This window comes from Durio zibethinus, chromosome 28, assembly GCF_047325235.1.
Source record: "Durio zibethinus cultivar Kanyao isolate XHJ-2024 chromosome 28, ASM4732523v1, whole genome shotgun sequence".
NCBI classification, from domain to species: domain Eukaryota; kingdom Viridiplantae; phylum Streptophyta; class Magnoliopsida; order Malvales; family Malvaceae; genus Durio; species Durio zibethinus.
In genome coordinates, this window is record NC_143189.1 from 6,738,237 (window position 1) to 6,762,403 (window position 24,167).

Genomic DNA, 24,167 nt, shown 5'->3' on the forward strand with positions numbered 1-24,167 from the left:
ATCGGCATGGTTCTGACACTTCTCCTCAATGAATATAGACAATCAGAACTAATTTGACGGCCAAACCCATATGCTATTAAATTATGACTTGGTCTTTCTGTAACAAGTTCTTTTTTTTTTTTTTTTTGGCGTAACTAGTTCTTAATTGAGTACAAGAATAATTTGGTCATAAATTTAGTCCTTACATACATAAAGTATTTTAGTTGGAACAAAATTTGTCTGCAGGTTCCGAGAATGGAACCTTAACAAAAACTTATTGAGGTTGAGATGAAAACGTGGATGCCCTCGCAAACCAAATGCAGTTATTTTGTAATTTAAGATGGATAAACAACAGCAATCCAAGATATGGGTAGTGCCAAGTTGGACATGTCTGAAAGGAATGTGGCTTGTACCGACTCATTGTCTGATGGGGGCTTTTGATTGATGCTTCTGATCAGCATGATCAAATGGAGATTTGCGATGATGACTGTGAGTTCTTTCCTGAAAACTAGAAATCTGAATTTTGCACCTACGGGCCGTGTCATTACCATTGGCTTGGGTTCAATTTCCAGTTTACTGGTAATTAGCTCTTCTTATTCTATAACGTCAGTTGCAGTTTTGATTCTCAATGTTTTTAAGGATAGTTGTTATGATGTTCTGTTTTACTTGTCTTGTTAATAGAATCTCTAATTTGTATTCTTACTCCTGACTTTATATTGTCAGGGTGTGTCAATTCTATGTTTCACGGTATTTATACCACAGGCAAGGCCTCCTCTTTCTGATCCCTTAACTCAAAGCTGAAAATCCGCAACAACAGGCCAGCTGGGTTTCCTAGTCTGTGCCTTTTTTCAAGGCCATGGGAGCTGGCGATATTAGGCCAGTTTCCATGCCATTTGGTGCGGATAAGTTGAGCAACAAAAACGAAAAGAAACTGGAGAGCTACTTCGGCTGCTACTTATGCTGCAGCATCCCTTGGTGGTTTGCCTAGTTTGACGGTTGTCATTTACATTCTACAGATATGTGGGTGGAAGGTGGGATATGGGGTTTGCGCATATCTAACGTTTCTGGCTGCTATGGCGTTTTACATTGCTTCTTCCCTCAATGTCAACCGGAAAGCAAGCACAAGCCTTTTCAATGGCTTTGAACAAGTTCTTGCGGTCTCTTATAAGAATAGAAACTTCCCATTTCCATCTCAAAAATCAAGTTGCCATCAGGGAAAGGGTTCAGAGATTACTATCCCAAGTGAAAATTTGGTTTTGTAAACAAACCGTGCATCATTAAAATGCTGAACAGGAGCTAGGCCCACACTATCAGAATTATCTTTGGTATCAATTGAATTTCACCTTCTAAAATTTTTCGTTACTAATTACTAACAAATTATTGTCTACATATTGACGGAATATAATTATTAAAAAATTCAGATATCATTAATGAAATATTGATAAAATTTATCAACAAAATTAAATATTTCGATAATCAATAGATAAGAATATGACAGGAATTATCATGAAAATTATGAATAAAAATTTTTAATCAATAATCCATCAATAATATTTTTGTCGACGAATTATATATTATTGATGAAAAAATTCCATCAATAAAAAAAATTTTAAAAATATTTGTGGGTTGCCGATTACCGACGAAATTTTATATTTGTAAGTCGTCGAAAAATGTCAAAATTTTAAACCCCCCGTTCCCACATTCGGCAAACCCCAGTTTTCTTCAAACCTCAAATTCCTCCAAATTCCACCTTTCTGTCTCTTGACCACTTTTGTCCCATCACTGGCTAGTCATTTTCCTCTCCACCGTCACTAATATAGATTTTTTTATTAGATTTATTGAGATTTATTATAGATTCGTTGAGATTTGTTAAATTTTTTTTTGTTATAGATATGTTGAGTTTTTGTTGGGTTTAACTTTTTGTTAATTTTTGTTAGATTTTTTGTTGAGTATTTTTTAATTTTTATTCGATTTTTTTCTTAATTTTTGTTAGATTTTTTGTTATAGATTTATTAACTTTTAAATATGTAAGATTTATGTTGACTTTATGTTAAATTTGAGTTTAATATGTATTAAGATTTATATTTGTTTTAAAAAAATTTTATATTTGATATTTTTAAAAAGTTAATAATAATTATTGAAATAAAAAAATTATTATATTGATGAAAGGTTGATAAAATTTATAATAGTTGTATAATAGTTATTGGGTTTATTTTTTATTTTTTTGTAGAACTCTCAATATGTAATACACTTTTGAAGCTAACAAATTCCTTCTGGTTAGGAATAACTCATCTTCATATGATGAATTATGATAATTGGAGATTAACAATGGGTCAAAACTCAAAACTGGTCTTTTGCTCTTAGGTTTACTTTTTTGTCTCCGTTAGATAGCAGCATCATTTTGGAAAATATTGATACGCATATGATCAAATTGGGAGTCTATGAAATGATGCATAATTTTAGTTAATGACGACACTATGATGAGTAATTATTTTCCTTCTAAAATTCCATTAGGTGATAATGCATTATTATATAATACAGAAGCAACAACTTTTGATTCATCTTATCTATTTATTCTCCTTCCTTTTTATTTTGCCAAACAATAGTGCTTCCGCAGATTGGGATTCTGGCCATGTTGGTTATGGTGATGCTTCCAATTCAGGGAGTACTCAAAGGCTCAGTTTCCATCTCGTTTAGGGATTCTTGTATTAAATGAGGTTTGAATTACTTTTCATTTCATCACATCGTTGGCATCATTCAAGTTCTCTTTTAATTAAGGTGAATTTCATAATTTTTCTTCTTATAATTTGATTATTGGATCTTTTTTTTTATCTCATTCCATAATATGATATGGTAAGTAAATTTTTCAGAAAAGGATTGATATCATACAGGCAATTCATTCAAAAGCATAAGGATGATATACTACTAGCTGAAGCTGAGCGTAGGTGCTAATGAAGAATAATGTTATCAATTTGGTTTTATCTTGTTTTGAGACTTGTGACTTGAAAAAAATCGGATGTTAAGTAGCCGTCGTTTTTTACTTTGTAAAAGCCAGAATATATATCTACCGAAAAACGAGCGTTTTTTTATGCTTACAAAGATGAGGAATGGTACCCCCTTTGCCCTGCATTTTGTAGCATGGTATTATTGATGGATTTGGTGTCATTTTATGATGCTGTTGCTGGATTCTTTTTTCAATTTCGTTCTTTTTGGGATTTTTTTTTCTTTTTAGGAGGAATGAACTTGCATGTAACGAGACTTTAGTGGTGAAAATTGCATGACATTATGCCGATGTTATAGGGGTAGAAATAACTACTTCCTATGTGCCTTAGGCATGTAAACTTAAAACTAATACTACTGTATATTAATTTGTGTGTTACCAAATGTTTGTTAAGGATTTGTATTTTCATGTAATTAGAATTTATAAATAATTTTGTAAAATATTATTATATTTTTTATAAAGGAAATAAAATATTTTATTTTTTATTCATGTATATTTTAGTATTCATATGATTACTTTAAAAACAATTTTAAAAATATAATAAAATAATACAAAATTATAAAATAATAGTTAAATATGATTGAAAAATAAATATTATAGACGAAAATAGTAAATACTACTGATTGATTTTTAATTATTACTAATAGATTTTTTTGAAAAAAATTATTAGAATAATATATCGACAAAAAATGGACTTTTATCGATGGAATTTTCCATCGGTAATTTATCGATAAAATTTTGTAATACTGACGGAATAGAATTTTTTATTTAGCTAACACCAATGAAAATTTTCCATCGATAAATCCGTCAATAATATTACCAACGAAAAATTAAGTATTATCAACAAAAATTTTTGTTAGTAGTACTTCATTTTTTTGGTAATGCTGGATGGATTGGCCTTGGATGTTAGAGAATCTGCATAGTACAAAGTAAAAAAAAATAAAGATATAGTATATTCATATCATATAAAATATTGATAATTTATATATGCGTATCATATTTTATACAAAAATTATATGACACAGTTCGTTTAGATATGAAAAGCATAAAATATATTTTTTATGTTTTTATTAAATTTTGTTAAAATTTTAAATTATGTCATTGTCACTAAGGGTTTTGATTTTTAGTGGCATTTTTTTTAACATTTAGCGACGTTTATAAATGCCATTAAAAGATTTGCAACGTTTGCAAAAAACGTCAATTAGAGTGTCGGCTATACACATGTTGCAAAAAATAGCGGCGTTTTCCAAAAAATACCTTAATATTAACGGCGTTTATATCTAAAAAGCCACAATTTTAGTGACATTTCTATATTTGAGACGCTGCTAAATTAGTGACATTTTTATGAGAAAAATATCGTTGTTTTGGTGGCTTTTATAACTGCAAATACCGCTACTTTAGAGGCATTTGTATATGAAAATACCTCTATATCAGCGGCGTTTATATCTTTGAGACGTTGTTAATTTAGTAACATTTTTATGAGAAAAACATTGTTGCTTTGGTGGCGTTTGTATAAAAAAAACGTCACTTAACTAGCGGTGTTTGCTGGTAAGAGCGCCACTACTTTTAGTGGCATTTTATGATTCAAACGCCACTAAATTATTCATTTAGCAACATTCTTGAACGCAAACCCCGTCATTATGTAAAAATGTATTTTTTTTAATTTATGTTAATAATTTTTATTTTCATAAAAGAGCTTAAATTCAAAAACTGAAATTAATATAAACTTAATTCACGTTTAAATATGCATCTAATTAATACAAAGTTTAATAATTAGTATAATAACATTCAAATATTTTTAATACATTAACAAAATAAAAATTAAAATATATGAAATTGATGACTGCATACATTTTACTGGCTGCCAATTGATGAAGAAAATTTTTCACCTTGGTCACTAGCATACTTAAGAACCTACTGAATAATACCATACAATTTTTAACACTTCATTGTAAGCTTTTTTTATATGTAAAAATTTAAATATTTACTAAATATAATACCTAAGTTGGTAGAACACCAAGATCATTTCTTGTAAATTATTATTGCATAAAATTCATAAGATGATCAAATTGATCATACAACTACTGAAATTTTGCATGCTCTTGCTCCATTCTAGCACGTTCTTTCTCAATTTTGGCACATTCTTATTCTCTTTCTACTTCAATTTGCTAAAAATGTTATTGCATAGTTTACAACTCCTCTCTCAATATTGAAATGTCTCGCGAAAATTGACTTGTTGAGAATGTAAATTTCTGAAAGCTATATCCATAGTAGGCAGATGGTGTTGGACCCAATCAAGGCCTCGGACCCGTTCATGCCTTTCTTTTCTAGCAACTTCTATGAATATCCAATTTTTCATTTCTTACATGTTGAGAGAACCATAAGATGCTACTTCAATCTCGGCAATTATTTTCTCTTTCACTTTGTTTTGTGAATTTGTCATATACAACTATCAAGTTTAATGATTAATTGATAATATGTTACAAAGAGTAAATATTTACTTTCTGTTAAAATACATATTACAAATTACCATAATTTCTTATGTTTCGACATTCATATAATATTCATCTTTTTTTGTGAGTGTTATGCGAAAAAATTCACAAGTCTAATTTTATCGCCCATCTCATTCTCCTATACAAAAACATATGTTATTTGATAGGATCCATATCAACCACAACTTATTCATGCATATCAAGCCTGTCAATCAAGTATTAAAATTTTGAATAATTTAAATTTCATGTATTTATATTTTAGCCCTGTAATAACATAATAGTCTTAAACATAAGCAAACAATAAAAACATTTTGCGCTTTCACACATATCGATCATGGAAACTAAATTCAATTATTTGGACAAGTTTAATATCATGGATTGAAGCCATTCAATATATTGAAAGCCATCCAAAAGTTTTAATTTGTATATTTGCCTTTTATATGCAAAAATAGTCCAAAACAGATATAAACGATAACTTTTTCTCCTATATCAACCGTAGAAACCAAGTTCAATCAATCAGACAAGTTTAATATCAAGTATTGAAACTATCCAAACTGTTAAAATACAACAATAACAACAAATTTGTATTTTTACCTAAATATACGTAAACAATAACTTATTCATACATATCATCCGTGTCAACTAAGTTCAAAACTTTTAATAAGTTTAATATCATCTATTGAAACTATCAAAATTATTAAAATAGAACAATAACTGTTAATTTGCATATTTACCTTTTAATGGCACAAAAAGTTCATTCATTGGAATAAGTTTAAAATCATATACTTACTATTTCTTTTTGCTTTCTTGCAAAACTTTTTAATCCACTTGTGTGGCTATATTTCTATTACTTTTTGCTACCAATCCCAATCTGTTCTCTTTCCTGTCATAAAAATTAATTGCGTATATGATAGAAATACAAATATCACCAACTTAAACCATAAAGCATTTTCATCATTTTATTCTACTATACAAAGTTATAAACTAGTACCTCTTTTTTTCTTGAGAACCAAAATCTAACTAATTGTTCATATTACCACCTAATCACATTATGGGGTAGATTTTCCATCATCACTTCTACAGTAATTTTTTTTATAGAAATACTTATTCTTCAAACTATGCTTATAATCTTTCCATTTCTTTCCCAATCACTTAAGCACAAATAAAGTTGGTATTTCAAGTACAAATCTTGACTGTAATAATACAATAAAAAAAGTTTGAATAAGTAAACAAAATGTAAAATAAAAAATTTTTTTATATGTAATTAATTATACTAATACCTCAATAAAGTTTAAAACATCGGCCTTAACTTCTTCTGGAACTTTATGCCATGTTTCATAATGAATGGGCAATTTCATTCCATTATGGGCTAGCATGCCTAGAAATCCAGCCAACAGTTAAGCCTCTTTACCAATTGGTTGCCTATAAGAGTTTGCAGATACTACAATATGCTCGTTAGGAGGTAGTGCAAACAATTCCTTCAAAATTGTCTGACTTCTAGTCCCCCATTGACCATTGTTATCAACTGTAACAAATAAAAAATAAAATTGTAAAATTGTAATACTTTTATCATTGTAGTCGAATTCTAAAATTGGGGTATATCATACCTGCATTCAAATTTAAAGCACAATCAATTGATGGGGTACTATTTAAATTTAGACATCCCGTATTGCCAGATCCAATATCAGTTGAAGGGTTAAAAGTGACAGAGTTAGATCCGACAGTATGTTCATTTCCCTCCAAAAGATTTAGTCCATAGCTAATATCAACAGGTGTCGTAGATGATTCTGAACTAATATCTCTGATATATATTCCTTTCAACATACTCCTTCACATTGTAACTTACCTATATTATAAAAGCGAATATAGAAAAAATATTAGTTTAGAACATATATAAAGACAATGAGAAGTTAAGAAATCAAAACCTACAATATATAAAGAACATATAGATTTAATTAAACCAAAAGATAATGTATGATTTAGAATACAATAATTATACAATAGCAAATGTGACATTAATTGCATACAATCATTTACTACATTATATCTTAAGCACTTGAATTACAAATTATAGATGCACCATTTCATGGTTCATAAATATCTTCAGTAACATCTTCGCAGACCCACTGAGCGTAGGTACTGGAGATATTTTCATCCAAACTTTATTCAACAAAAGGATAAAATTCAATTCCATGTTCAACATCATCTCTGGTATCTAACCCCATATCAAATAAGTCTCTAGGTGTGTTTCGAAGAATAACAAATGAACCTAATTTTTTGGGATCTTCAGAGTAAAATACTTGTTTGACTTGAGATAAAAAAATATAAGGTTCATCGATGAGTTGTTATCCAGTGTGAATCAATCGAGAAAAATTCATAAGTGTAAATCCATACTAATCTTTTTTAATATCTCTTGCACTATTCACATCAGCCCAATCACACCAAAATAAGACAACTTTTCACTTACCATAATAATTCAACTCAATGATGTCATTAATCATGCCATAATAGTCAACATTTTCTTCTAAAGAGTTTGTGTCCCTAGCACTAGCATAGCTAGTAATTGATGAAGTCATAATAACTCCTGAATTTTGTGTACTTCTAAATCTCTCATGGGATTTAGTGTGAAATCTAAATCCATTGATGATGAAACTTTTGTATCATTTCACAATCCAGTTCAGATCGTGTGAAAGACACTTCACTTTTTCGCTAATAAGCCTTCCACTCTAAACCTATAAAAGTGGAATAAATATATATGTTATTAATGTTGTTATACCGTAAGCATTCTATGTAGATTTCTCATAATGGGAAGTATGGCATTACTTACAGTTGCACCTAACCATTCATGAAAGTTTTTAGCGAACAATTTATCAACCTCTCGAGGGTTTGATCATCAATAATATGCATGATCTCTCAAATTATTTATATACTCTCTATAAAGCATAATGATAAAGTATTAACAATAAAAAAAGATAATAAATTATGCTTAATATAATGAATAATTTCCTTGCTAAAAAACTTACATGTGAAACGATTCAATTGAGTTATGATGAAAAAGAACATATAGATGTGCTTATGCCCAAGATTTATCATCCAACTCCACCAATTCAGCTTTGCCTATTGGTTGTCCAAAACTATGAAAAAGATAATTGTAGACAGAGTCTATATGTTGCAGACTAACATTTTTCGATGGTCTATTAAATCTTGTTTCAACATCTTCTAAATAACGAGAATAAAATGTTATACACTCTTCTACTAAATATCCTTCAGCAATAGAATCTTTTGGATAACATTTATTGCGACAATAAGACTTTAACCTCTCCAAAAATCTATAGCATAAAATATTAGTCATTCTTATTTTAAGTAGAGTGGCTTGATCATTAATAAAAATGTAATAAATCTATTAACAAATAATACCTTTTGATAGGATACATCTATCGATAATAAACCAACCCATCGACTTTTGCTTCATATGAAAGGTGGATAACCAAATGCATCATAATAGTGAAGAAGTTTGGAGAGAAAATCTTCTATAAATGCCATAAAGTAATTTTGGCTCGATCTTGAAGTTTGTCAAGCTCTTTCACATTCATATATTTTTAACATAAAGATTTAAATACGTTACTCAATTCAATTACCACAGATGTGACTTGCTTTGACATTGATGAACGTAAAGTAATTGAACGTCAGTCTTACATCAAAATATGATAATCATGTGACTTCAATAAAGAAAATTTTTACTCATTCAGATTCACACATCTCGATATATTTGACGCTTAGCCATCCGAAACTTTGACATTTTTCAAAATCTTACAAAACACATCTTTTTCAGCTTTAGAAATCCCAAAACAAGCAGCAGGCAATCAATATTTTCCATTAGGAAGCAACTTCAGATAAAGGTCAAGACGAATCTCTATATCAGCTAGGTCAAGTCGACTTTTTAAGTCATCCTTGGATCTTCTATTCACATTGAGAACTATCCTAATAAAATTTTCACAAACATTCTTCTCTATGTGCATCAAATCCAAGTTATGGCGTAATAAATTATATTCCTAATAAGGTAACTCAAAAAAGATACTTCTTTTTTTTCACTACTCAGACTCATAGGGGTTATCTACTTTATCATCTTCTTTATCACTTTGAACATCAAGATCACCAACTTCAGTATCAGTATCACTAACTTGCATAATACAAGGCTAGACACCTTTAAAGATGTCCCTCACTCTTTTCTTTAATAGAGTCATTTTTTTACAAGTGAAATTGATATCTTTTAAGTTTGAAAAAATATTAGACCCATTAATGGGTAAAGGCGATCTCTTCAACTCTTCAGTTCCATCAAAAAGATATTTTTAGAATCTAAATCGATGATTAGCATCTAACCATCGATGATTAGCATCTAAACATCGATAATGTCTCATATAACATAACTTCCTATCATTGGATAAGCACTTCGAACATGTTTGTACAGCACAACATGGACAAGCATAACGATCTTTTGTACTACAACCAGATAAATTCGCATAAGCAAAAAAATCGTTAATAGTCCAGAATAAAGTAACACGTATATTGAAGTTCTCTTTTTTTGATAGATCATAGGTCTCAACACATTCCCATAATTGCTTTAACTCTTTAATAAGAGGTTATAAGTAGATGTCTATATCATTACTCAGACCTTTTTTTTCCTGAAATTATCATAGACAATATAAATGACTGTTGCTTCAAAGCAATCTATGGTGGTAAATTGTAAAGAATCAATATAACTGATCAAGTACTATAAAAAGTACTCATCATTTTGAATGGGTTGAATCTATCAGATACTAGTCTAAGCATAACATTTTGAAGATCAGATGCAAAGTTTGAAAACCTAGAATGAAATAATTTTTATGCTAAAAAATCTGCAGGATGCCTCAATGATCTATCATCCATCTGCTTCTCATGATGTCACCTTATTGAATTTGTAGTTTTGAAAAACATAAAGAGTCGTTGAAGTCTTGGTATTAATGAAAAATAGCATAAAACCTTAACAAGTTTTTTTTTAACATATACCTTATCACTATCCTCATTCAACCTTTCATTGGGATTTTTATTCACCCAATAAGAAATACCACACAAATGACAAGATTCTTGATTTTTTCTATCCCCTCAATACAACATGCAATCATTGGGACAACTATGAATTTTTTCATATCCAAGACCTAAATCATTGATCATCTTCTTTGATTCCTTATAAGATTCAGGAGTTTTTACAAAAGGAAACATTTCTTTCATAAACTCTAATAATAAAGTCAGAGAATTTCTCATCCATTCATATAAGCATTTCAAGTGAAAAAGACGAACACAGAAAGATAACCTTGAATGCTTCGATCTCTTATAAAGTTATTCATTCATATCCTCAAGCAACCTATAAAACTTTAATGCTTCTTCTCTAGGTTGTTGGTCACGTACACCTATATCAAGTTCATCAAATTCATTCATTTCAATATTAAACTGATTAAATCTTTCATTTTAGGGAGAAAGATTACAAAAATATTAGTTATGAATGTTAAAAGCATCTCACAACATGCATTCAATGTCATTTGCTATAAAAGGATCATGTTGGTATTGAAACTCTAGTGGAAGACCTTGACGGTACAAACTCTCCATGAAAATATCAATTAACATATCCCAAAATAAATTCAGTATAAATTAAATGTTCAAAAATAACTTGACACATTTGTCAGTCGATATGAGCACACTTCACACATGGGCATAATATCATATTATCTTTATTTGTATTCTCAAATGTAAAATTAAGAAAATTTTCCACTCCATCTCTGTACTTTTGATTTAATCTTGACTTTTGCATCCAACTCTTATCCATTTAATACTTGCTACATTATCAGACCAAATGTATATAAATAATTTATATGAAAATGAATATGTACAATACTTAAGTTTACTATGTTTTAAACAAAAAATAATAACAATACTAGTACTTACAAAAAATGAAAACTCCTTGTTGTAAAGTAATTTATCAGCTACTAGATATTAAGAATGTTAACACTCTACTGCTAACATAGACAGTACCCAAGAGTATTTGTAGTTGGGTTTGAAATAAGATGAAATAAGGTGGGTTTTAGAGAAAATTGTTTACATAAAAAAAAATCACGAATTCTAAAAGCTACAAGAATAGTTGAATGAAGTAAAAGCTAAAGTAAATAAGTAATCAATAGTCAAAATAGGATTCTAAAAGACAATGTTCGAATACTAAAAGCTGAAGGAAAGAGAACGTAAATTGTACTTGGTCTGAAAAGAGAAATAGTATAATAATGAAAATGAAGCTTGAAGTTGGTGATTAGATGTGCTAACTTTGGGAAGATTTTTATTGGACCGGATTATAGAAGGCATTTACTAAGAAAAATGTCTACAATAATTCCCTACTAAATATTTTTTGAATATATTATAGGTGCCTTCAACAAAGTCATAGTATAATTGTTAAAGATTATTAAAGGCGTTTATGCCACAAAAACACATTCACTAATTTCATCTAAATTTTTTGTGTATTTATTGAAGGCATTTTTTACATAATACGCCTTTAATAATTCCCTCATTTTTATCTTTGAATATCAGTGAAGATGATTTTTTACAAAAAATACCTTCAATAATTTTTAGATAAAAATTGTTTGAGATTATTGAAGGCGTCTTCTATTGAAAACGTCTTTAATATTACACAACTTAAATTTTAAGGGGTTATTGAAGGCTTTTATTCCAGAAAAATGCCTTGACTAATTCGTTTTATTTTTAGAAGCAATTTATTGAAGGTATCTTCTAGTGCAAAATACCTTCAATATTTCACTACTCAAATTTTAAGACAGATAGTGAAGGCGTTTATTTTAGAAAAATACCTTTACTAAATGCTTTTATTTTATTTTATGTACAAATGCATTGAATAATTTCCAATTAAAATTATAGTTATTATTAATGGCATCTTCCGGTGAAAAATGCCTTTCATAATCGAGAACTTAAAATTTTTTATGGTTAATGAAGGCATTTATTCTACAAAAATACCTTCACCGATTACATTTCATTAGGTACATAATTATTAAAGGTGTTTTTTTATAACAACCATCTTCAATAATTTTCTTCTAAAAATTTTGGGATTATTAAAGGCATCTTCTACTGAAAAACACCTTTTCAGAAAAATGCCTTTAATAATTCCTTTTAAGCTTAGTGCATAATTATTAACAAATGCCTTCAATAATTTCTCTTTAAAAAATTTTAGGATTATTAAAAGTGTCTTCTACTGACAAACACCTTCAAATTCCTTTTAAATTTTCTACATAAATATTGAATGTGTTTCTTGATAATAAATGCCTTCAATAATTTCCATCTAAAATTTGTTGAGATTATTAAATGTGTCTTCTAATGTAAAACGCTTTTAATATACCGTTACACAAATTTTAACACGATTATTGAAGGTGTATATTCAAGAAAATACCTTTAATAATTCCTTTTAAATTTTGTAGATAATTAGTGAAGGCATTTGCAGATAACAACCGCCTTCAATAATTTTCTTTAAAAAAATTTTGGGATTATTAAAAGCGTCTTTTATTATAAAACACCTTCAATAATTTGTTATAAACTTTTGAAGTACATAATTATTGAAGGCATTTTGTACATAATACGCTATTAATAATTCCCTCTATCCTTATCATAAGGATATCAGTAGAGGCAATTTTCTATTCAAAATGCCCTCAATAATTTTTTAGAATGATCAAAGGCATTTTTTGAGGAAAAACGCCTTTAATAATTTCATTTGAAAATTATTTTTTTGATTACTAAAGACGGCTTTTTGTAAAAAATACCTTCAATAATCTCTAATAAAATTTTAAAGGGATTATTGAAGGTATTTTTTTCTAAAAAAATGCCTTTAATAATAATTTTTATATTCATTTCCCTACCTTGAACATCGAAATCACAAACTGCTAGTACACAAAATGATTAAAAGCTATGTTAATCAACCAAACCAAATCGATAAACACATTTCTATCAAACCGTTGGTTCCTTTATCCCTATCGTCGCCACCGACCTTCAACAAATCAATGGTGCACACCTCTCTTTTTACTGGTAAGTTTTTTTTTTTTTCAGTTTACTGTATTATTTATAATATTCGATAGAGATTTTTTTTGGGTTCCTTAATATTTACATATGCGTTTATATATTTTCATTAACTTCACCATAACCATAGTCATCCAACCATAACGACCTATGCATGTATACTATTTCTATGTAGTATGCCTTAAATATTATGGTTTACTGAAACTTGTTGTTTGATATTGTTTTGTTGAAACTTGGGGGGCTGAATCATATGCTAAATGGTTTGCTGAACCTTGTTGTCTGATATTGTTTTGCTGAATGGTATTGTATGATATTAGGAGGCTGAATCATATGCTGAATGGTTTGTTAAACCTTGTTGTCTAATATTGTTTTGTTAAATGGTATTGTATGATATTGGGGGGTTGAATTATATGTTGAATGGTTTGCTGAATGGTTTGATGAACCTTATTGTCTGATATTATTTTGCTAAATGGTATTATATGATATTGAGGGGTTGAATTGTATGTTGAATGGTGTTTCTAAGTGGTTTGCTAAAGGTTGTCTGAGCATATTGCTGATTGATGTGCTAAATAGTGTTTTTGTACATAGTATGATATTGATTATATTTAATTACATACGATATTAAATTTAGATAGTCATTTTGTGTAATTCATATAATTATGATCAAGATTGTAGGTATTATAGACTCCAAACAACATCATTCTCCTTTTAATGAATATACACAAGACACACCTGTAGGCCAAAAAAGAAAGGGAAGGGGCACAAATAAACAAATTAAAGTGAGTGACATAAAAATTCATGTTGACTTCAATCAAAGTGGACAGCCTGTGTCTAAAAGAACTGCAAATATGGCTATTCATATCGGAGCTGTCATTCGTCGTAGGATTTCAATTACATATACCGATTGACGATGAGTTCCTAATAATCTAAATAATGATATATGATAGTCGGTTGTGGTATGTTTATTCAACTATTTGTTTTAAAATTTGTTAAATGATAATTTCATTGAAATTCAATGTGTTCATACTAATTGTGTTAACTTATTTAGGAACGATTCGACATCTCAATTGACTGTAAAAAGATTGTGCTGTAATTTACTGGGAAAGCATTCAAAGACTTTAAAAGCATATTGATAACCTAATATATTTTATCACTGGTTGGTGAAGGTGATGTATTGGTTATTCCACCTATGGCATATGTAGATGTGATAAATGTTGAAGATTGGACAAATTTTATTCAATATCGGCTTTCAGAAGATTTCTTAGTACGTAAACTCATTACCAAAAAAGTTGTTTATAAGTCTTTATGCAATATATCCTTTAATCTTCATATGTGATTAACGTAATTTCTTTCTTTTGTAGAAAATCAAAGAAAACCAATAGAACATTCGGGCCAAACAATAATATCACCATTAGATAGCGAGAAAGGGATATGCAAATATGAAGTATGAGCTTATATGTATTCGCACACTTGTTTTATACTCATTAATGAATATTTATGAACATTCATTTCATATATTCTGATTTTTTTATTGTGATAATTTAATAAAAATTAGCGAGCTTTGACACCGAAGTTTCTAGATGGGATGTCTGAAAACAAAGACATCTACGGAAGGATGGATCCTTTGCAGATCAAGCAACTGAAGAAATGGCAAAAAAAATTGTATGTATAACTACTTTTTTAATATAATGTATGATTGGCATTGTGGTTGTATGCATAAATGTATACTAGCTTGTATAGATTTGTTGTTACAGCCTATATTATTATTGTCTTTCAGGATGATTATACTGTTAAAGTCAAATTTGGTGAACTGGTAACCCAGTATGGTGAAGATTATTTGTCTTTAGCATTATGCGTTAAAGAAAGGCCTGGTCAGGTTTGTGGGATTGGTAAATTTGTCTTGCCATCAAAGTTTTTTGGTAATCAACATAAAACCTCACGAATGAGAAATGTACAATATGAAGCAATCATTGAGCAATAACAGCAATAAATTGATGACCAAGAGCAGCGCCTTAATGAGTAATAGCAAAGACTCACTGCTTTGGAGTCCGTGTTGGCAGCAATACGGCATAACATGCTAGTAGGCCGATCTGATAACATCGTTCACATAGGAGAAACTTTCGTTGCAAGTAAGGAAGCAAACCCATCCTCCACTACCACCTAAGAAGTATGATTTTGTTTATAATTTTAATATTAATTTGTTTATTATATTTATTGATTTGGTTTTAATACTTATTCATTAAATATTGTAGTAGGATGTTCGAACTACAATATGACCTTTATTCAAGCTACGATGGATGAGTTATCCAAATATTCATTGGAGCATTTATCCGAAGAAAACTTCATAACCATTGAGTTTGAGGAAGGGTTACTTGATAAACCATCATTTCTTTCATTGGTGTGGAGAAGGTTAAAAAATTTTGTGAATTAGATGAATTATTAGCTGTTGATATCATTGCTTATATGAGGTTAGCTTATAAATATAAATATGCATATTCAATATGTAGTAATCTATATTACGGTGTAATACTAACTATCAGTGTTGATTGTTATCGTGCAGCTTTCTATATAGAGAGCTCAAGGGAAAATAGTTGACTAATAAATTTAGATTCATTGACCCCAACTTCATTGGTGAGCAGAGTGGCACAATTGCTTATCATGCTAATCATGTGATCCAATGCATGAAAAGACCAGCTGGTTATTATTTGCTCCCGTATAATACACAGTAAGTTATATTTCAACCTTACTCAAATTTGATCCGATGCATAATCTAAATATATCATTGTTATTTTTTTGCAGTCGTCATTGGGTACTTATTGTGATTGACACCAAATCTTTAACGTCATACTTACTTAATTCAGTTAATCCAACGACGATGCCTAACTTCGATATTCAAACTTTTATAAAGAGGTATTACACTTTCTTATATTATATATATTATATTTCTTCATAAGTAATTTTATTTAAGTATTAAATAATGTTTTTCTTTTCAATTTAGGGTAATAACTGCATTCGATAAAAATATAAAGAAACTGAAATGGGTGTCATTACCAGTAAATGTGAAATTTATTCTTTTATGCTAAGTTTGTGTAGATAAATATTTCATAATATCATGTATTTAATTTTTAGATATCTCGTTAACCTAGTAATACTGAATATAGATATTATATCCTTCATTTTATGCAGGAGATTGTGTTAAATGATTTTATGACCACATCATTCAAGGTAAGTATAAATTTCATAAACTCATTATATCTTCAAAAAAAATATATGTGCATTATGTTCTCATTTATTAACATTTACTTCTGAGTTTTTTTTTAGTAGGAGAGTAAAGAAAACTTCACAGAAAAGGAACTGGATGAAGTCCATAAAAAATAGTGTGAGTATGTATTATCATTTATCAATGTTGATAAACCTTAAGGTTAGACATTGTTGGTTGAATGTAAATATATTAGGAATAAATTGTTATAATGTTTTTAACATGCCATGTTGAATGGAAACTTTAAATTTGTACATTGGGGTATTGGTTTAATATTATTGGTATACTTAATATGAATACATTATGTGTACTTAATATATTATTAAGTACGATTATTTCAGAAAAGTATATTAATACAATAACGTTATCAGTTTTAATTTTGGATGTGTGGATAATTTATTGAAATATAACATTATTCATTATATAAATTTCAAAATGTAATTCGTAGTATCACATATATAAACCAAATGTTTTCTAGGCATAAATATACAACTGACATCAAACATTTTTTAGGCATAAAGCTACAACTGACCTGACATATACAATATCAAATATGTTTGTTTGATGGGATTAATGAAGGCATTTTTAGTAAGAAAATGCCTTGAATCATCCCTAACAGAAAGTTTGAAAGGTGTTTTTTACCAAAACCACCTTCAATAATCTCACCAAAAATTTTATTGTGTGGAATATTAAAGGCGTTTTGGGCAAAAAACACCTTCAAGAATCCGTTTTGACTTTTTTGTATGGATTATTGAAGGCGTTTAAAAAAAATTGCCTTCAATAATACTAATTAAAAATTAATCGAATGGATTATTAAAAGCATTTTCTTATAGGTAACACCTTGAATAATCCCTAACAAAATGTTATTGAATGCGTTTTTGTAAATAATCGCATTCAATAATCCAACCATTTAAATTTATTATCTGGAATATTAAAGGCGTTTTGAGCCAAAAACACCTTCAAGCATCCATTCCAACTTTTGTCTATGGATTATTGAAGGCGTTTTTGACAAAAATTGCCTTTAATAATCACAAATAAAAATTTATTGATTGGATTATAGAAGGCGAGTTTGGCCAAAAACGCCTTCAAGAATCGATTCAATATTTTTCCTATGGATTATTAAAGGCGTTTTTACAAAAAAACGCCTTCAATATTCTCTACAAAATTTTTTAAAGCAATTGGTGAAGGCGTTTTTGCCAAAAAAAAAATGCCTAGAATAATTAATTACAAATAATCTCTGCAAAAACTCAAAAATGGCTAAATGGAGAGATCGAACCTACCACCTTATGGTTAACATCTGTATGATCCAAAAATTTTGATATAATATTTATTGAAGGCGTTTTTGTTCAATAAGCCTATAAAATTTTTTGGTCCAATTATTAAAGGCATTTCTTGTAGAAAACGCCTTCAATAATCGATACAATTTTTTCTAAGAGGATTATTGAAGACGTTGTTTGCCAAAACATGCCTTCAGTAATTCCCTATCAATTTTTTTAACTGGATTATTCAAGCGTTTTTTGTCAAACACCTTTAGTATTCACTGAAAATTTTAAAGCAGGATTATTTAAGGCATTTTAATCGAGAAACGCCGCTAATATCAAATTTTGGGTGACGTTTATAACTAACAACGCCGCTATTTGAATATTTAGTGGCGTTTTGATAATAAATGTCTTAAGTTTTATAGAAACACAAAAGCTAGCGGTGTTTGTAAGTAAATGGCTACTATAAAACCACCGTAATACGATATTTTCTTTTAGTGCATGTGATGTTCCATATTGTTAGGTAAATCTACAGGGATCTTGATACCAATAGCTGGAAGCTAACACTGGAAGTTAACAATGGTTTCTGGTACTTCAGGATAGTACTATGAATAGACACATTTTTTGAGGTCTCCAAACACCAGGTGCCTCTTTAGCTAACCGTGTTCGATTATGGAACAGCAGCGGTTTGGTTGTTCTCTATAAGCGTTCGATAATTCCATTGGCATCAAGGATCAGGGGTAAGCAATTACGTATCAGTGTCCAATTGACGATGGAAATTGGGTTATTCCTCCCTGTCTTAGCCTTGGGACTCACAGCAATGGTTGAGAATGCGAGACGAAGCAAAGAAATCCAGGAGGGGCATGTGAAAAATCCCAGTGCAATGGTAAACATGCCAGTAATGTGGCTTCACCCACTGTAAATCGTGATGGGCTAGCTGAGTCTTCGAATTCACTGGGGCAATTCGAGTTTCATCATCACGAGTTCCCTAAGACCATGTTAAGTACTGGTGATTCCCTGCTCTTTCTCTCACTGGCATTGGCACATTTATTGAGTAGTGCTCTCTTTAACATTGTCAACGAGATTACTTCAGGAGATGGAAAACCAATTTGGGTTGCAGACAATCTTAATGAGGCTCGCTGCGAAAATTATTTTTGGCTTGTAACAGGGTTGAATCTTCACAATGTGCTTAATTACATCATTTGTAGATGTTTATTGATGAAGGATATATATCAGAGGCGTAATAAACCTGAGAATACTCAGATTTGGAGATGAAGGAATTAAAAAGCTCGGAGGATCAAGTAGAACACTTCTCAGTCTTGAATCTTATCAATCTTAATGAGCCTGATTGTCAGGTTGAATTTTCTACCTACATAACATTTATTTTCTTGCATGAATTCGCCTTCATTGATCTTAGATTTCATTCTTTTTTTTTCCCCAGAATGCCTAATTTTTGTATTGGAAAAAATTACAAGTTGAATCAGTGAATTGAATTCAGACTTACTCAGAAATTCAAAACACAAAATTTTGCTTAATAAGATATGGAATTTCAAGTGGCCATATGCATGCGTTTGTTCATGAACAGAAACATACATTTATATTGTTCTCAAAGCCTACTCACTTGAGATACCGTGAGGCTATTTGAAGCCATCCACAATTTTCCCAAAGCAATTAGCTCTCCATTTCCTTTCCTTCTAACCTCCACCATCACTTGTATAAGCTTTCCCCGGTTTGCCACAACCTTTGCATCTATCTCTACATGTTCCTACATATAGCGTGAAATATTTTACGAATTCCAATCAACAGCTAGAATTTATAAAAACAGGAACGAAAAACTAGATATAGTAACAAGATTTAAACTGGAAACACTCACTTGAATCTTAGCTGTTGAATAATATGAATTGCTGAAATCAACAGAGGTTATGACACGATTGGCGAAAGAGTAAACAGCAACAGCTCCGATAACATCGATCAAGGTTGCTATAGCTCCAACATGCCAATTCCCATCAGCATCCTATTTATTAAAAAAAAAAGAAAAAGAAAAATATTTCATAGTCAAATCAATTGTCGTAATTTAAGAAACAAAGAAAAACGAAATACTAGTTGATTCAGATTTTGTACTGAGGCATGAATTGGTACGATCAAGTTAGATCGTATAAATCCGTTTCGAGCTTGGGTGATGCACAATCCTTCAAGGGCTCGGATCTCCAACCCGTAGCTTATGGCCCCTTTTATAAGATCTTGTAGCCATTTCAGGGATCTCTGCATGGCCTTGTCTTCCATATCTTCGAACTTCTATCGGTTCTTGTAATTTCTCTTTGACCCTTTTGCCAAGGAGTGATTTCCTTTTTCCTTTTTTAAATCTTTGCCGTATTGGAAATGGACCATTTCAAACGGTATAGAACGTATAGATATTTACTATGGAGGTGGGAGCTGGGATCCAAATTTGTTACGATCATTTTCATGGAAGTTTCTTGTTGTCATTAACTTTATTTTCTTTTTTTTTTTAGGTATGTTTAGTATATAATATTATGATAAGATAAGATAAGATGATATTATAAATAAAATTAAATTAAATAATGTCATATTATCTTATATTTGATGTGTGCAAAAATTAAGATAAGATAATTTTATTTATTGATCAAAATTATTTTTTTTAAAATTTATACAATTTAAATTATTGATTTAATTTTTAAGAGTATAATAAAACATATAAATTTAATCTCATATATTAAAAATAATTCTATCCACTTTGAAAGATTAAATCGTTTTATAACAAAAGGATAATTAATCATTTTTACAATCTTATTATTTTCTTTAAATACAAACTAAATATGATATAAAATAATTATTATTCTATCATATTTATCATTTTATACATCAAATATAGTCTTAGGATAAAAAAAAAAAAACAAGTCAATTGTAATAGTCTTCATTGTTTTATTTTTATATACACTTTTTTTTTTCGATCCAAACTTTAAAATGGAAAAATGGAAAGATATGAAATCTAAAAAATAATTGGAGCTAATGCATCAATCATTCATAATTTTTATTTAATATTTTATTTTTATTAATGACTTTTAATTTATTCAAAATTTAAAAAATATATATTAAATTCATCTATTTAATCAATCACTTCTAAAAATTCAACAAATCATATGCTACACAGGTAAGCACCACGAGCCAAATCATTATTTATAATCAAGCTTTTTTGTAGGCTTTCCTAATAATTATCAAATTTGTCAATTTTTTCCTAGTAAATAGTAAAACTAATTAAGAGAGATATAAGCTATTAAAAATAATTAATAGAATATAAATGCAATATAAAGATTTACATTTAAGATTGCTGGTAAAGTTTTATATTGTATTTTATTATTTCTTCTTGTCCTAAGATATCTTGTGATATTGTGGCAAAAAAAAAAAAAAATCTTGTGATGTGTATATACATGGCAAAAAGTTAGGCAAAAATAAACCAAAGATGAAAACAGTAAAATTGCCGCAGTATCCAATATGCCTCGTCAATTTCCAAATCTTAGTTAATCAATTTGATGCCAATCCAAGCTTTATAAAATCAAATTTTAACCTTAAAAAATGCCAAAAGAATAAAAGAAATATAGTTTCTTCCTTCAGAAATATATGTAGTTCTGTACAATCAATTACTAATTGGAGTCCGATCAAAAGATAATACTTGATTTCCCTCAAAATATAATATATATATATATATATATATTATATTACAATATACAAAGTTACATTATCTAAGTTACTAATGTGGATGCTTAAGTAGATAATCTCTTTTAATGACACATATGATAATATTTATATTATTTTATTTATCAAATAAAATTTTTCTAATAAATTATTAAAATTGAATATTTGGGATAATTATTTAAATTGAAATCAATATCTATCTAAGATTAAAAATTTTGTATAAGATTTGAATTTAAATATATTAAATCATAATTTATATATTTTTTTAAATTTAATGACAATTCCAAATATATATATATGCTTAATAAAATTTTATTTTTTGTCAAATAATTCTATTTAATAAATTATTTAAATTAATATTTTTAGATAATTATTTAACTTCAAATCAAAAACTATCAAAAATTAAAAATTATTTAATAGATTATTTAAATTTAATATTTTTAGATAAGTTAATGAATTATTGACTAGAAAGCATATATTTTTAAAGTAATAAAAGCTTACATCTTTTTATGAAAATATGAGATATTTGAATGTTGATAAAAAAATTAGATAAAAATATGTTTTTGCTTTGAAAACAAATATAATGTTTTATTTATGCTCTAATTCAAATATTTTTATATTATATATTTGGTTAATTTATTTGTTTTTCTTTAGTCCATAACTTTTTTTAATTTTGCTTAGATTGATTATAATTAACTTTTTGTATTATATATATATTTTTTATTCATTTCTTCAATGCTTTTATTCTATGTTAATTTATTAACATATTTGATTTTATTATTGTATATATTTAATTTTGATAAATTAATATGTAAATTTATATTCTCTATTTCCTTTTACTATACTTTTTATTATTGAATTTTATTGTCTATAATGGATGATAGGAGAAAAATAATGATCACTACCATGTCTAACTCATAAAAAATACTATCAATTATGTTAAAAATGATTAAAAAGAAAAAATATTTCAAAAAAAAGTTTTTAAGCATAACATAAAGAATTATTATTTTCCTTTTATCTAAAAAATAACTTTATTTTGTTTACATATATAGAAATAATTGCTAACCCAATATATTTGTGTAATAATTACTTGAAGTATGTCAAAAATAAGAACTAAAAAAAATAAATGATTATAGCAAAATTAATAATTGTGATTTGTTGTTCAATCAAATATATATATATATATATATATACATCACCTAATCAACATTATGATAACACAATTATTAATTTTAACTATTTAAATATTGATTCTTGATTTTTATCAAACAAGAAAAAAGCAATAGCAAAATTTTTAGTATTTAGCTAATAAATTGAAAAAAATATTTTTTAATGAAAAAAAAGATTTTTATAATTATTAAAAATTTACAAAAGTTTAGACTTCTTTTAGATGAATAATATCATTTATAATTTATTATCTATAAATTATCAGTTAATTGTAACTTGACATTTATAAATATATGATTATATATTAGATAAATAATTAAAAAATAAATTTAAAATTATAAAAATTTTAATAAAAAATCTCGTACATTGTACAAATTAAAAAAGCTAATATATATATATATATATATATTTTGTACTTGAAATTTTCGCGATTTAAATCTTAATCACAAGAATTAAGCATCCAACAACATTCTGCCAAGCTCCAACTGTCCACGTGCAAAAATAGTTGGTATTGAGTAAAATTGTAAAATTTTCTCTCTTTTTGTCATTTCAGAGGATGGCACAAGGGAAGCATCATCAGCTTCTGACCTTTATTGTATTCAAACATCTAGTTCAGAATAAAGGTAGCCTACTTTTCATTACCCAACTGTCTCTTCAGCTCTATCTTGTTCACCTGGAAATTTAACTAAAGAGCATGTCAACGAAAAAACCTTGGAAATATTTGCCCAGCAAGTTAACTGGCAGAATAACATTAAACAGTACTAGCTTGAAACAAAATGTCAAGAAGAAATTCACCTTTCCAATGGCATTACGAGGAAGAGAATCCCACAACATTAATCTTGTTGGAGCAGACACATGGTAGTTATTGTAGTCAATGCTCAAACATAATTCAGGAAATGCACGAGTTAATCAAAAACATTAAATGGATGGATTTCTCACGATAATCACACTTAAAAAGAAAATGGCTTCTTTTTTTCTTTTGATTTTACACTGAGAATTACACATTGAGGACAGGAGACTTGATTTTTACGTTTTAGTTTATGTCATGGGGAGTGAAAGGGAGAGAGATTCTGGCATACTTGGCTTGCTGAGGCAATGAAAGCTCCAGGAATAAAGTTCCAGGAATTTGATTGGTCCCTAAGACACATTAATATTGAATAATTAAAAGGGGTGTTTGAAAATTCAGATGGATGGAAGGTTCA

The 24,167-nt window shown here is 28.5% G+C and overlaps 2 protein-coding genes across 2 annotated transcripts; one reads left to right on the plus strand and one right to left on the minus strand.

Moving 5' to 3' along the window:
• Nucleotides 1-462: 462 nt before the first annotated feature.
• Nucleotides 463-19,009, plus strand: LOC149510692 (protein NRT1/ PTR FAMILY 1.2-like). The gene is made up of 6 exons (XM_089757063.1): nucleotides 463-558; nucleotides 703-726; nucleotides 996-1,136; nucleotides 15,347-15,488; nucleotides 15,630-15,698; nucleotides 18,732-19,009. The coding sequence occupies exons 1-6, from the start codon at nucleotides 463-465 to the stop codon at nucleotides 19,007-19,009; spliced, it is 750 nt and encodes a 249-aa protein (XP_089613189.1).
• A 550-nt stretch (nucleotides 19,010-19,559) lies between these two features.
• LOC111280596 (uncharacterized) lies at nucleotides 19,560-20,444 on the minus strand. Its single transcript, XM_022868035.2, has 3 exons — nucleotides 20,209-20,444; nucleotides 19,961-20,101; nucleotides 19,560-19,852 (listed from the first exon to the last, which is right to left on the minus strand). The coding sequence occupies exons 1-3, from the start codon at nucleotides 20,368-20,370 to the stop codon at nucleotides 19,694-19,696; spliced, it is 462 nt and encodes a 153-aa protein (XP_022723770.2). The 5' UTR covers nucleotides 20,371-20,444; the 3' UTR covers nucleotides 19,560-19,693.
• Nucleotides 20,445-24,167: the final 3,723 nt, after the last annotated feature.